This window comes from Bubalus kerabau, chromosome 17, assembly GCF_029407905.1.
Source record: "Bubalus kerabau isolate K-KA32 ecotype Philippines breed swamp buffalo chromosome 17, PCC_UOA_SB_1v2, whole genome shotgun sequence".
NCBI lineage: Eukaryota > Metazoa > Chordata > Mammalia > Artiodactyla > Bovidae > Bubalus > Bubalus kerabau.
Window position 1 is genome coordinate 60520921 of NC_073640.1, and position 15553 is coordinate 60536473.

At 47.6% G+C, this 15553-nt stretch overlaps 2 protein-coding genes across 3 annotated transcripts in view; both read left to right on the plus strand.

Annotated features, from left to right (window-relative positions):
* The window catches only part of LOC129631736 (zinc finger protein 501-like), a 126156-nt gene that overhangs the window by 17408 nt on the left and 93195 nt on the right, over positions 1–15553 (plus strand). The gene's annotated exons all lie outside the window — the stretch shown is intronic.
* Positions 3166–14157, plus strand: LOC129630700 (myeloid cell surface antigen CD33-like). Its single transcript, XM_055551199.1, has 7 exons — positions 3166–3199; positions 3264–3644; positions 3852–4130; positions 4415–4459; positions 6112–6208; positions 8329–8410; positions 12301–14157. Exons 1-7 carry the CDS (start codon positions 3166–3168, stop codon positions 12469–12471), a joined length of 1089 nt encoding a protein of 362 aa, XP_055407174.1. The 3' UTR covers positions 12472–14157.

Genomic DNA, 15553 nt, shown 5'->3' on the forward strand with positions numbered 1-15553 from the left:
GGACAGTCAAGAGTCTTCTCCAACACCACAGTTTGAAAGCATCAATTCTTCAGCGCTCAGCTTTCTTCACAGTCCAACTCTCACATCCATACATGACCACAGGAAAAACCATAGCCTTGACTAGACGAATCTTTGTTGGCAAAGTAATGTCTCTGCTTTTGAATATGCTATCTAGGTTGGTCATAACTTTTCTTCCAAGGAGTAAGCATCTTTTAATTTCATGGCTGCAATCACCATCTGCAGTGATTTTGGAGCCCCCCAAATAAAGTCTGACACTGTTTCCACTGCTTCCCCATCTATTTGCCATGAAGTGATGGGACCAGATGCCATGATCTTCGTTTTCTGAATGTTGAGCTTTAAGCCAACTTTTTCACTCTCCACTTTCACTTTCATCAAGAGGCATTTTAGTTCCTCTTCACTTTCTGCCATAAGGGTGGTGTCATCTGCATATCTGAGGTTATTGATATTTCTCCCGGCAATCTTGATTCCAGCTTGTGCTTCTTCCAGCTCAGTATTTCTCATGATGTACTCTGCATATAAGTTAAATAAGCAGGGTGACAATATGCAGCCTTGACGTACTCCTTTTCCTATTTGGAACCAGTCTGTTGTTCCATGTCCAGTTCTAACTGTTGCTTCCTGATGTGCATACAGGTTTCTCAAGAGGCAGGTCAGGTGGTCTGGTATTCCCATCTCTTTCAGAATTTTCCACAGTTTATTGTGATCCACACAGTCAAAGGCTTTGGCATAGTCAATAAAGCAGAAATAGATGATTTTCTGGAACTCTCTTGCTTTTTCCATGATCCAGCAGATGTTGGCAATTTGATCTCTGGTTCCTCTGCCTTTTCTAAATCCACCTTGGACATCTGGAATTTCATGGTTCATGTATTGCTGAAGCCTGGCTTGGAGAATTTTGAGTATTACTTTACTAGAGTGTGGGATGAGTAAAATTGTGCGGTAGTTTGAGCATTCTTTGGCATTGTCTTTCTTTGGGGTTGGAATGAAAACTGACCTTTTCCAGTCCTGTGGCCACTGCTGAGTTTTCCAAATTTACTGGCATATTGAGTGAAGCACTTTCACAGCATCATCGTCCAGGATTTGAAATAGCTCCACTGGAATTCCATTACCTCCACTAGCTTTGTTTGTAGTGATGCTTTCTAAGGCCCACTTGACTTCACATTCCAGGATGTCTGGCTCTAGGTGAGTGATCACACCATCGTGATTATCTTGGTTTGAAGATCTTTTTTGTACAGTTCTTCTGTGTATTCTTGCCACCTCTTCTTAATATCTTCTGCTTCTGTTAGGTCCATACCATTTCTGTCCTTTATCGAGCCCATCTTTTCATGAAATGTTCCCTTGGTATCTCTAATTTTCTTGAAGAGATCTCTGGTCTTTCCCATTCTGTTGTTTTCCTCTATTTCTTTGCATTGATCGCTGAGGAAGGCTTTCTTATCTCTCCTATCAATAGATAAAGGGATAAAAAAGATGATGGTCTATGTATATAATGGAATATTACTCAGGCATAAAATGGAAAGAAATAATGCCATTTGCAGCAACATGGATGGACCCAGAGACTATCACATTGAAGTAAGTCAAAGACAAACGTTCTATAAATCACTTATATGTGGAAACTAAAAAAAAAAAAAAAAAATGAATGTATTTACAAGACAGAAACAGGCTCACAGACATAGAAAACAAATGTATGGCTACCAAAGGGGAAAGAGGATGGGGGGAGGGATAAATTAGGGGTTTGGGACTAATTTAGGAGTTTGGTGTCTGACTCTGTGTGACCCTCTGGACGATAGCCCACCAGGCTTCCGTGTTCATGGGATTCTCCAGGCAAGAATACTGGAGTGGGTTGCCATGCCCTCCTCCAGGGGATCTTTCAGACCCAGGGATGGAAGACAGGTCTCCTGCATTGCAGGTAGTCTCTTTACTGACTGAGCCACCAGGGAAGCCTCATATACATACTGCTATATATAAAAGAGATAATCAATGAGGACTTCATGTATAGCAGAAGGAATTCTACTAAGTATTCTGTAATAACCTATATGGAAAAAAAAATCTGAACAAGAATGGATATATGTATGTGTATAACTAAATCTTGTTGCTGTACAACTGAAACTAACGCAGTCTTATAAGTCAACTATATTCTAATACAAAATAAAAACTGTATTGAATTGAAAAATAAATCCTTTGGATAATAAAAAATATCCTATTATCCTATTGTCCCTCTATCTATATTAAATTGAAAAATAAAAGAAGTTTTGTCTGCACTGACTCACAGAACATGTGTTTGCCCTTTTTGTTTTATGTGAAGCAAGATGCTATACAGTCTTATTTTGAAAATGCAATTGAAAGTTTGTGAATCAGCATAGAAGTTTTTTTCTTTAAAAAATTCCATGTCATAATTCCAGAAAACCCCCAGAATGCTGCCAGGACACTAATTCTAGAAAACCCCAGAATGCTGCCAGGACACATGGCAGTCTCACCAGTGACAAAGCTCTAGACCTGGCAGTGCTGTGTGTTGGGGGAGAAATGAGGGCCCCGGGCAGGGGGCATCTCTCCTGCCGGGACCAGGTGAGTCGTATCCCTTCTGGTCTCCAAGTCACCACCCAGAGACGCTCACCGATGGGGGCATGCGTGAATGGGTGGCTGGCTGCTGCCTTCACTCCACCCAGGAGCCCCTTCTTGTCTTCTGCTCCAGACACTCCCACAGACCGTAAAGAGCCCTGCATCTCGCAGGAATGACCACCCGAGGGTCTCCGTGAGGCTGTGACTCTCCAGGTCAAGAGTGGAGTTGAGCAGCGCCCTGGTGTAGACAGTGGAGCTCGGATGGGAGAACCTTAGGAGGCCGCCTGAGTCCCAGCCCTCGGTGTCCTCAGAGGTCCGAGCTCTGGTGCTGGAGGGACGAGCCCCAGATGGGGGTCAGGATGGGGGTCCCCTGCTTGTCTGCTCCTCTCTGGGCAGGTCTCCGGGTTCTCTGGGCCCAGGGGTGTCCTGTCTGCTGTGTGTGGAGGGGGAGGAGCTCCGGCTCTGAAGTTCCTCTTCTGTGAACAGAGTTTCTTGCTCCTCCCCAGCTTCCCTTGGGTCTCCCGCAGCCCTACCTCCCTCTCCCTTCCCTTCTCTTTTCACACACAGGACGGCCAGACACCCTCCGGCTCAGACATGCTGCCGCTGCTGCTGCCACTGCTGTGGGCAGGTGAGTGGACCGCGGGGCGGGGGTCGGCGGGGCTGGGGCTCGGCTGATCCTCGGTTCCCTGCAGGGTCCCTGGCTCAGGATCCGAGCTACAGGCTGAAAGCACCGCGGTCCGTGTTGGTGCAGGAGGGCCTGTGTGTCCGCGTGCCCTGCTCCGTCTCCTATCCCCAGAAAGATTGGAAAGACTCTGACCCAGCTCACGGCTACTGGTTCCGGGAAGGGGCCAAAATATCCGTGGATGCCCCCGTGGCCACAAACAAATTAGATCGTGAAGTTCAGAAGGAGACCCAGGGCCGATTCCACCTCCTCGGGGACCCCAGGGACAACAACTGCTCCCTGGAGATCAGAGACGCCAGGAAGAGTGACAGAGGTTCCTACTTTTTTCGTGTGGAAAGAGGAAGCATGAAATGGAGTTACATGTCTGAACAGCTCTTCTTGAATGTGACAGGTAAGCAGTGGATCTAGGAGAGGCCACAGTGGGGGTCATGGGGGTCCCAGGTCAGGGCTGGGGTGGGGGCCCCTCCTGGGAGGCACTGAGGGTAAAGCAGGTGGGGGCTCAGAGGGAGGGGCTGGACTGAAGCCTGAAGCTTCTCTGGGGGAGGGGCACACCTCAAAGCCTCCTCCCGATCCCCCTTCTCCCCCCTGCTCTCACCAGCCCTCACCCACCAGCCCCACGTCCGCAGCCCGGGGGCCCTGGAGCCCGGCCGCCCCGGGAACCTGACCTGCTCTGTGCCCTGGGCCTGTGAGCGGGCCACGCCGCCCATCTTCTCCTGGACATCAGCTGCCCCCAGCTCCCTGGGCCCCAGGACCCCCTTCTCGTCGGTGCTCACCCTCACCCCACGGCCCCAGGACCACGGCACCAGGCTCACCTGTCAGGTGAAGCTCCCCACAAGTGGGGCGATGGTGGAGCGGACCATCCTGCTCAATGTCACCTGTGAGTGAGGGGTGAGGACGCCGGGGGGTGGGGTAGGGGGGTGCTGAGAGTATGCGGGCAGGGGGGCCGGGCTGGGGATGCGAGGTGCTCTTGTTCTGGAGGCCCTGCTGAGGAGGGGGCTAGAGGGACATTAGGCCTGTCCCTCCTGGATTTTTGTGGCTTCTGGGTTTGTGTGTGGGGGGAGGGGATGTCTACACTTGTCTCTCTCCATCCCTCCCCAACCCCCCCTCCCACCCCACCCCCCCACCCCCACTGAGGAGGGAAATGCTCTCTTCCTGTCCTAGGTGCTTCACAGAACCCAAGCAATATCTGCGCAGGGGATGGCACAGGTAGGAAGGAGCCCCCTCCCCCTCCCCGTGGGGCATTGACTGGAGTGGGGTCTCTGCCAGCTTGGCTCAGAGCTATACTTTCAAATGATGTACTCACATTCAAATCATGGGGCTTGAGCAGGGTCCTGCATTGAGACAGAAGCCCCCATTAGGTCTCATCCCCAATATCCTCCAATTCTGGTCTTGCCAAGTGACCCACATCCTCCTCCCTGCCCATTCTAAACATGCTCTTTGCCCTTCACCAATCACTGAAGTCCTCAGCTGGCTTTTTTTTTTTTTTTTTACAGCTGGCATTTTTTAAAATTAGACTTTATTTTGAGGAACAGATTGAGACTAAACATGCTCTTTATCCTTCACCAATCACTGAAGTCCTCCGCGGGCTTTTTTTTTTTTATGAATTAGACTTTATTTTGAGGAACACATTGAGGTTCGCAGTAGAACTGATCAGAAGATAAAGAGACTTCCCCTGCCCTTCCTGCACTTTATTACACACACACAGCCTCTCCCTCACCAACATCCCCCTGCTCCTAGGGTACATGTTGCAGTGAACTTCCACTGACACATCCTTTTCAACCAAAGTCCATGATTGATGTTAGAGTTCACTCTTAGCATTGCATGTTTTGTGTGTGCATGTGTGCTCAGTCACGTCTAGCACTTTGCCACCCCCCGGACTGTAGCTGCCCAGGCCCTTCTGGCCATAGAATTTTCTAGGCAAGGATACTGGAGTGGGTTGCCATTTCCTACTCCAGGGGCTCTTCCTGATCCAGGGATGGAACCTGCGTCTGTTCTGTCTTCTGCATGGGTAGGCGGATTCTTTACCATTGTACCACCTGGGGTACTTTTCTTGGGTTTGGACAAAGATGTAATGACATGTATCCACCATTAGAGTGTCCCTCAGAGTGGTTTCATTGCCCCCCAGTGTCACTTGGGGCCATGTTTTGACTGTCAGCACCACCCCCACCCCAGCCCTCACGCTGACCCCTCTCTGGAGCCCAGCGCTCCCCTCGTTTCTCTAGTCCCATGGGTCATGACAACCGGACAGTGAGCCCCATCAGCAGTCTCTCAGCAGTGCCCATCCAATCATTGACAAGTAATGTCCAGATGTACCTCATCTTGAGTGTTGGGGTCCCAGGAGGCTTGGCCAGGCAGGGCCAGGAGCACCGTCTGGATCTGATATGAAGGTCTGAGAAGGTTCCTTCTTCCACTTACTTCTGGAGGCTCAAAACACCACCGTGAACTCTGAGTGACAGCGTCAACAGAGGCCGAGAGAGCAGATTTAGACACCCTCCCTGGAAGGAAGGAGGGGCAAGGCCTTTCAGCATCCCCCAAAGACTCGCTGTCTGTCTGTCTGTCTGGAATGTCCACGGGGCTCAGAACCTCATGGCTCTGCTGTGGCCGGGTCTGGGGTCTGTTACATTGAGACTCTGGATGGAGAAGTAGCTGACTCCAAGGAGAGCTGAAGTTTGTTGGAAGAGTGTGGGCTGGAGAGGCAGTGCCGCTTAGACTGTGCCCTTCTGAAAAAGGCTGAGGTTCTGAGAGGGGAGGGGGAACCGAGCGGCTGGACCCTGCATGTGAGGGGCGGGATACCCCTCTCCATGCTGAGGAGAGGAGTCAAGGTTGGAATTCTCTCCAAGTGTCTCTCTCATCTGCAGGGGAATCAGGGACAGGGGCAGGAGTGACTGAGGGGGCCATCGCGGGAGCTGGCGTCACCGTGCTGCTTGTTCTCTGCTTCGGCCTCATCTTCTTTCTGTGAGCTGGGCTGGGTGTGGGCCGGTGGAGGAGAAGAGGGGCTTGGAGGGATTTTGAGGACCCAGAGCAAGGGTGGGGATGTACAGGTAATGAGAATCCAGCTAGTAGCCACCTAGCCAGGCATGACAGTGCTCCCAGCCCTGATCCTAGAGATTCAGGACCCTCCTGGACTTACTCTACCCTTTTAAAATTTTTATTGGAGTATAATTGGTTTATAGTGTTGTGTTAATTTCAGGTATACATCAAAGTGAATCCATTATGCATATACCTATATCCACTCTTTTTTATATCCTTTTCCCATATAAGTCATTACAGAGTATTGAGTAGAGTTCCCTGTGCTGTACAGTAGGTTCTTATTACTAATCTATTTTATGCTTCGTGCTCGTGCTCGTGCTCAGTCTCTATGTCATATCCGACTCCTTGGGTCCCCAAGGACTGTAGCCCACCAGGCTCTTCTGTCCATGGGATTCTCCAGGCAAGAACACTGGAGCGGGTTACCATTTCCTTCTCCAGGGAATCTTCCCAACCCAAGGATCGAAGCTGCATCTCCTGCATTGGCAGGCAGATTCTTTACCACTGAGCCACCAGGGAAGCCCATTTTATGCATAGTAGTGTGTATATTGGAGAAGGCAATGGCACCCCACTCCAGTACTCTTGCCTGGAAAAACCCACGGACAGAGGAGCCTGGTAGGCTGCAGTCCACGGGGTCGCAAAGAGTCGGACACGACTGAGCGACTTCACTTTTACTCTTCACTTGCATGCATTGGAGGAGGAAATGGCAACCCACTCCAGTGTTCTTGCCTGGAGAATCCCAGGGACGGGGGAGCCTGGTGGGCTGCCGTCTATGGGGTCTCACAGAGTCAGACACGACTGAAGTGAGTTAGCAGCAGCAGCAGCAGCAGTGTGTATATTTGCCTAGAAAATCCCATGGATGGAGGAGCCTGGTAGGGTGCAGTCCATGGGGTCGCTAAGAGTCAGACACACTGAGCGACTTCACTTTCACTTTTCACTTTCATGCATTGGAGAAGGAAATGGCAACCCACTCCAGTGTTCTTGCCTGGAGAATCCCAAGGATGGAGGAGCCTGGTGGGCTGCTGTCTATGGGGTCACACAGAGTCAGACACGACTGAAGTGACTTAGCAGTAGCAGCAGCAGTGTGTATATGTCAATCCCAATCTCACAACCTATCCCTCCCCTTGTTTTCTGCCCTGGTAGCCATTGGTTTGCTTTCTACATCTGTGACTTTATTTCTGTTTTGTGAATAAGTCCATTTGTACCATTTTTTTTTTTTTTTTAGATTTCACATTTAAGTGATATCATATGATATTTGTCTTTCTCTGTCTGACTTCAGGCTTCCCTAGTGGCTCAGATGGTAAATAATCTGCCTACAATGCAGAAGACCTGGATTTGATCCTTGGGTCAGGGAAATCCACTGGAGAAGGAAATGGCAACCCACTCCAATATTCTTTTCTGGAGAATTCCATGGACAGAGGAACCCAGTGATTTACAATCCAAGGGGCTGCAAAAAGTTAGACATGAGTGAGCAACCGATAATTGTCCGACTTACTTCACTTAGTGTGATAATCTCTAGGTCCATCCATGTTGCTGCAAAATGGCATTTCATTCTTTTTTAAGGCCAGTAATATTCCAGTGTAGGGCTTCCCAGGTGGTACTAGTGGTAAAGAACCCACTTTCCAATGCAGAAGACGTAAGATACATGGATTCAATCCCTGGGTCAGGAAGATCCCCTGGAGGAGGGCACGGCAACCCACTCCAGTATTCTTGCCTGGAGATTCCCATGGAAGAAGAGCCAGGCGGGCTACAGTCCACAGGGTCGCAAACTGTTGGACACGACTGAAGTGACTTAGCACACATGCATGCAATATTCCATAGTATACAGGTACCACATCTTCTTTATCCATTCCTCTGTCAAGGCACATTTAAGTTGCTTCCATGTCCTGGCTATTTTAAATAATGCTTCGATGAACATTGGGGTGCATGCATCTTTTTGAATTATGGTTTTCTTTGGATATATTGGTGGCCCTACACTTGACCTGCATTAAACACTCACTCCAGCCTCAAAAGAGTGACCCTGTGTCACAAACCCTCTCTCTCACCAGAGTGAAGATCTACAGGAAGAAGGTAGCCAAGACCACAGTGGACATGGAGGACATCTACTCTGCCACAGAGCCAGCTTCCCTGGTGAGTGACATGGGTACCCTGGCAACGCAGCCTGCCCGGTATATTCCCCCAGTGTGTGGGGTGGCCCTGGCCATGCTCCTTTCAGCATGTCCAGAAATGAGCTCTTCCTCTTCCCCTTCTTGCTTGTTTGAAAATGTAGGATTCATTATTATTCAAATATGTGAGGCCGACAGATCAGGAGATGATTGCCATGGAAAAGACAGTTATTATAGTTCCCAGGAGGAGGGTTCATGCCACACCACACAATCACACCATTGTTTTATTGTTTGAGGGACAGGTCATGGGCTTCTTTTGCATGGTTTTGTTGCTAAGCAAGCCTGCTTGGTTTGTGGTTAAGCAGGAGAAGGGAATGGCAATCCACTTCAGTATTCTTGCCTTGAGAACCCCATGAACAGTATGAAAAGGCAAAAAGATAGGCCACTGAAAGATGAACTCCCCAGGGCAGTGGGTGCCCAATATGCTACTGGAAATCAGTGGAGAAATAACTCCAGAAAGAATGAAGAGATGGAGCCAAAGCAAAAACAACTCCCAGTTGTGGATGTGACTGCTGATGGAAGCAAGGTCGGATACTGTAAAGAGCAATATTGCATAGGAACCTGGAATGTGAGGTCCATGAATCAAGGCAAATTGGAAGTGGTCAAACAGGAGCTGGCAAGAGTGAACATGGACATTTTAGGAATCAGTGAACTAAAATGCACTGGAATGGGTGAATTTAACTCGGATGACCACTCTATCTACTACTGTGGGCAAGAATTCCTTAGAAGAAATGGAGTAGCCATCATGGTCAACAAAAGAGTCTGAAATGAAGTACTTGGATGCAATCTCAAAAATGACAGAATGATCTCTGTTCATTTCCAAGGCAAACCATTCAGTATCACAGTAATCCAAGCCTATGCCCCAACCAGTAACGCTGAAGAAGCTGAAGTTGAACGGTTCTATGAAGACCTACAAGACCTTATAGAACTAACAACCAAAAAAGATGTCCTTTTCATTATAGGGGACTGGAATGCAAAAGTAGGAAGTCAAGAAATACCTGCAGTAACAGGCAAATTTGGCCTTGGAGAACAGAATGAAGCAGGGCAAAGGCTAATAGAGTTTTGCCAAGAGACTGCATTGGTCATAGCAAACACCCTCTTCCAGCAACACAAGAGAAGACTCTACACATGGACATCACCAGATGGTCAATACCAAAATCAGACTGATTATATTCTTTGCAGCCAAAAATGGAGAAGTTCTATACAGTCAGCAAAAACAAGACCAGTAGCTGACTGTGGCACAGGCCATGAACACCTTATTGCCAAATTCAGACTTAAACTGAAGAAAGTAGGGAAAACCACTAGACCATTCAGGTATGACCTAAATCAAATCCCTTACGATTATACAGTGGAAGTGACAAATAGATTCAAGGGATTAGATTTGATAGACAGAGTGCCTGAAGAACTATGGACGGAGGCTCCCAACATCGTACAGAAGGCAGGGATCAACACTATCCCCAAGGAAAAGAAATGCAAAAAGGCAAATGGTTGTCTGAGGAGGCTTTATAAGTAGATGTGAATTGAAGAGAAGTTAAAGGCAAAGGAGAAAAGGAAACATATACCCATTTGAATGCAGAGTTTCAAAGAATAGCAAGGAGAGATAAGAAAGCCTTCCTCAGTGAACAATGCAAAGAAATAGAGGAAAACAATAGAATGGGAAAGTCTAAAGATCTCTTCAAGAAAATTATGAGATACCAAGGGAACATTTCATGCAAAGATGGGCTCGATAAAGGACAGAAATGGTATGGACCTAACAGAAGCAGAAGATATTAAGAAGAGGTGGCAAGAATACACAGAAGAACTGTACAAAAAAGCTTTTCACAACCAACATAATCACGATGATGTGATCACCAACCTAGAGCCAGACATCCTGGAATGTGAAGTCAAGTGGGCCTTAGGAAGCATCACTATGGACAAAGCTAGTGGAGATGATGGAATTCCAGTTGAGCTATTTCAAATCTTAAAAGATGATGCTGTGAAAGTGCTGCACTCAATATGCCAGCAAATTTGGAAAACTCAGCAATGGCTACGGGACTGGAAAAGGTCAGTTTTCATTCCAATCTCAAAGAAAGACAATTCCAAAGAATGTTCAAACTACTGCACAATTGCACTCATCTCACACACTAGCAAAGTAATGCTCAAAATTCTCCAAGCCAGGCTTCAACAGTACATGAACCGTGAATTTCAGATGCTCAAGGTGGATTTAGAAAAGGCAGAGGATCCAGAGATCAAATTGCCAACATCCGTTGGATCATTGAAAAAGCAAGAGAGTTCCAGAAAAATATTTACTTCTGTTTTATTGACTATGCCAAAGCCTTTGACTGTGTGGACCACAATAAACTCTGGAAAATTCTTAAAGAGGTGGGAATACCAGACCTGCCTCTTGAGAAATCTGTATGCCCGTCATGAAGCAACAGTTAGAACTGGACATGGAACAATAGACTGGTTCCAAGTAGAAAAAGGAGTCCATCAAGGCTGTATATTGTCACCCTGCTTATTTAACTTATATGCAGAGTACATCATGAGAAACACTGGGCTAGATGATGCACAAGCTGGAATCAAGATTGCTGGGAGAAATATCAATAACCTCAGATATGCAGATGACACCACCCTTAATGGCAGAAAGTGAAGAAGAACTAAAGAGCCTCTTGATGAAAGTGAAAGTGGAGAGTGAAAAAGTTGGCTTAAAGCTCAACATTCAGAAAACTAAAATCATGGCATCTGGTCCCATCACTCCATGGCAAATAGATGGGGAAGCAGTGGAAACAGTGTCAGACTTTATTTTTTGGGGCTCCAAAATCACTGCAGATGGTGACTGCAGCCATGAAATTAAAAGACGCTTGCTCTTTGGAAGAAAAGTTATGACCAACCTAGACAGCATATGAAAAAGCAGAGACTTTACTTTGCCGACAAAGGTCCATCTAGTCAAAGCTATGGTTTTTCCAGTAGTCATGTATGGATGTGAGAGTTGGACTACAGAGAAAGCTGAGTGCTGAAGAATTGATGGTTTTGAACTGTGGTGTTGGAGAAGACTCTTGAGAGTCCCTTGAAGTGCAAGGAGATCCAACCAGTCCATCCTAAAGGAAATCAGTCCTGAATATTCATTGGAAGGACTGATGCTGAAGCTGAAACTCCAATACTTTGGCCACCTGATGTGAAGAACTGACTCATTTGAAAAGTCCTTGATGCTGGGAAAGATTGAAGGCAGGAGGAGAAAGGGACAACAGAGGATGAGATTGTTGGATGACTCAATGGATATGAGTTTGAGTAAACTCCGAGAGTTTGTGATGGACAGGGAGGCCTGGCGTGCTTCAGTCCATGGGGTTGCAGAGTCGGACATGACTAAGTGACTGAACTGAACTGCCATCTGTTTTCTTGAGTAATCATTAACTTACAGGGGTCTCCCATATTTTTCTACTTACAATCCCCTAGTGGGATTAACTGTTTAATCACCTGTTCTGTCCCTCATTCTGTCCCTATCATTGGGAAGTAGCTACCTTCTTTGAGAGTTTCCCTGTAACATAATAATATTTTCCACATAGGGCTTCCCAGGAGGCTCAGTGGTATAGAATCTGCCTACAGTGCCGGAGAGGCAGATGTGGATTCAATCCCTGAGTCAGTAACATAATATTATTTTCTACATAGGTCTATGTGAGTGTTCTGTAGAGTTGGAAAACAATCTATAGCCTTATATATGTTGAATGATTGAATAAACAGAACCTTGAGAAATGTTTAATAACAGAATGGAAGAATGAATAAATGCTTGTCCCAGAGTCAAATTCACTTCATGGGCCCTCTCTGCTTTCTCATCCCCAAACTACCTTTATGTGACCCTTTTCTTTGCTCTCTGCACAGGATCACCAGCAGGAGTCCAAGTCAGAGGAATCTTCTGACCCCACAAATTATGCAGGGGCCACCCCCTCTTTGGAGTTGGAGCAGGAGTTGCATTATTCCTCCATCATCTTCCGTGGGGAGAAGCCTCGGGAGAGCCCTCACTCAGAATACGCGGAGATCAGGATCAAGTGAGGCACCGAAGGCCGTATGAGCCTCAGCGTCGGGACGTCGCTTCCTGTGGGAAGGAGGACCCACAGGCTGATTCTTGGAGACCTAACATCCCCATCAGCAGTGGGTTCATGAACTACTGCCTGCAAGTTTCCTGCTATATGTCTTAGGCTTTGCAATCACAGAGACCTGGGATCACATCCATGCTCTTTCATTTATTAAGAAAGTAGCATCTTGTGACCCACCTACCCTGACCCCCATCCACCATGCTTTGGTGAAACAAACATGAGAAGTCCAGCCTCACAGGGCTGTTGTGAGGATTAAATGGAAGTATGAAATATGCAACAGAAGTCTTGATACATTGTGACTTTTGGCTGAAAAAAACCACACACACACAAAAACACACACAACCTGAAAGTTGTGAGTTATGCTTTATTTGGGGATCTTACCTAGGACTATAGCTTGGGAGACAGCCTTTCAGATAGCTCTGAGGAACTGCTCTGTAGAGGTAGGGAGGAGCCAGGATATATAGGCGTTTTTGCTGAAAACAAACGTGTAACTGAACATCAAAAATATCACTGCTAATCACAAAAATCAGATACCTCAAGGTAATGATTTTAGTGCTTTTCTATGTATGGGAGGATGCAAAAGTCTGAGTCCATTGGAAATTATTCCTTAGATATGCATTTTAATCATCTAGGGCAAGTACTGTGTTTTTCTCCACCCTGAGTTCTCCTCAGGGCACAGCAGCGGGGCAGGCTTCTGTGGCTGATGGCTTGATGGTGGGCAACATTATTATTTTGTCTGCACATTTCACCCAGAACCGGGTCGGTCCTGTCCCTGGGTACCACATTGGTTATGTTTGTCAGCCTCTCTCTTACTCAAAACTCTCCCTTGGATCCCTTCCCTGACTTGACCTCCAGCATCATCTCTCTCCATTCCTGAATTTTCCTTTTCCATCCTCTCTACCTCCTACTACTCCTGCTATAGGCAAAATCAAATAACGCCATTTAGAGAATTTGCTAAAGCTTAGAGCTGACCATAGCCAAAAGACTGTTCTCTCTCCTTAATCCAACAGAAGAATTTGCAAGCTTCTCAACCTGATATTCCAGGTCAGCAGTCAGGAGACTTTTTGGTAAAGGGACAAATAGTAAGTATTTAGGCTTTTCAAGCTGTATGGTTCCTGTTGCATTTCCCAGCTTCTGCCCTCTGTTCACAACTATAAATCCCCCAAATGGTGCAAGAGACAACCAAGGAGAATTCTGGAAGGTGGTAAGAAGAAGGCAAGTGGGCTTCAGTTCAGTTCAGTCGCTCAGTCATGTCTGACTCTTTGTGATCCCATGGTCTGCAGCATGCCAGGCTTCCCTGTCCATCACCAACTCCAGGCGCTTGCTCAAACTCATGTCCATCTAGTTGTTGATGCCATTCAACCATCTCATCCTCTGTCATCCTCTTCTCCTCCTGGCTTCAATCTTTCCCAGCATCAGAGTCTATTCCAGTGAGTCAGCTCTTCGCATCAGGTGGCCAAAGTATTGGAGCTTCAGCTTCAGCATGAGTCCTTCCAGTGAATATTCAGGACTGATTTCCTTTAGGTTTGACTAGTTGGATCTCCTTGCAGTCCAAGGGACTCTCAAGAGTCTTCTCCAACACCACAGTTCAAAAGCATCAATTCTTCAGCACTCAGCTTTCTTTAGTAAATATTTAGGCTTTTCAAGCTGTATGGTTCCTGTTGCCTTTCCCAGCTTTTGCCCTCTGTTCACAACTATAAACCCTAAGAATGATGCAAGAGACAACCAAGGAGAATTCTGGAAGGTGATAAGAAGAAGGCAAGTGGGCTTAGGACCCCAGGAATGGAGGAACAATACAGAGTGAGGGCATTTCAGCCCCTATAACACAACCCACTCAGACCCACCATCTCTCGAACCTGACTGAGAGACAGTCAGGGGTCTTTGCCATATTGTCAGGGATGCGCACACCTGTCCCATCCTCCAGGTACATCCTCTCTCCCTCCTCCTAGGGACTCCCACAGCCCGGTCCTCCTGATTGGGTCAGCCCTGGCCACGCCCGACCTTGCAGCCCCTCCCCCACTCAGCTGGTGCTTACCCAGTGTCAGCCCCACCCCCACCCCACCCCCAGGACACTCTGCTGGACAGATGGCTGCAGGGACAGCAACTGGCTCAACCATCAGAGGGACAACCCGAGCAGAGGCCAGGTCAGCACCACCTGGTGAAGTAAGAGCCCGCTGGGATCAGAGCAAGGGCAAAAAGGAGAAGCAGAGGTTTCCTGGGGTTGCCACACCATTCCTTCCCTTTTCCCCTCCCGGCCTCAGAGGGCTCCCATCCTGCCAGCTGACCCCTGGCCACTGTGTACACTGAGTGCTCCACGGGTTGATTCTTCCTGGAGACCCCGTGGGTTCACTCACTATGGCTGCTTCAAGGAAGTTCCACCAGCTGGCAGGTTTGAACAGCAGAAATTCATTTGCTTATGAACCTGGAGGCTGGAAGTCTGAGATCAAGGTGTCCACGGGGTTGGCTCCTTAATTTTTCTTCATTTTTACATTAAAAAAAATTAACTTATTTTCAACTGCGCTGGGTCTTTGTTGCTGCCCATCTCGGTTTTCTCTAGTTGCAGCGGGTTGGGCCTACCGTTCACTGCAGTGCACAGGCTTCTCTTGTTGAGGGGCACGGGCTCGAGGCCCACGGGCTTTGGTAGCTGCAGCTCCCAGGCTCTAGAGCTCAGGCTCAGTAGTCGTGGTGCACGGACTTAGTTGCTTGCAGCACGCAGGATCTTCCCGAACCAGGGATTGAACCCGTGTCCCCTGCGTTGGCAAGTGGATTCTTAACCACTGGACCATCAGGGAAGTCCCTAAGTTTTAAAACAATTTTTGATTAACGTATAGTTGCTTTACAATGTTGTATTAATCACTGCTGTACAGCAAAGTGATTCAGTTATACATATGTATACAGCCTTCTGTGGCCTCTCTTCTTGGCTTGTAGACAGTCGTCTTCTCCCCGTGTCTCCACGTGGTAGCTTCTCAGTGTGTGTCTGTGTCCTAACCACTTCTACTTACATGGACACGGGCCCTATGAGGGCCAACCTCAATGAC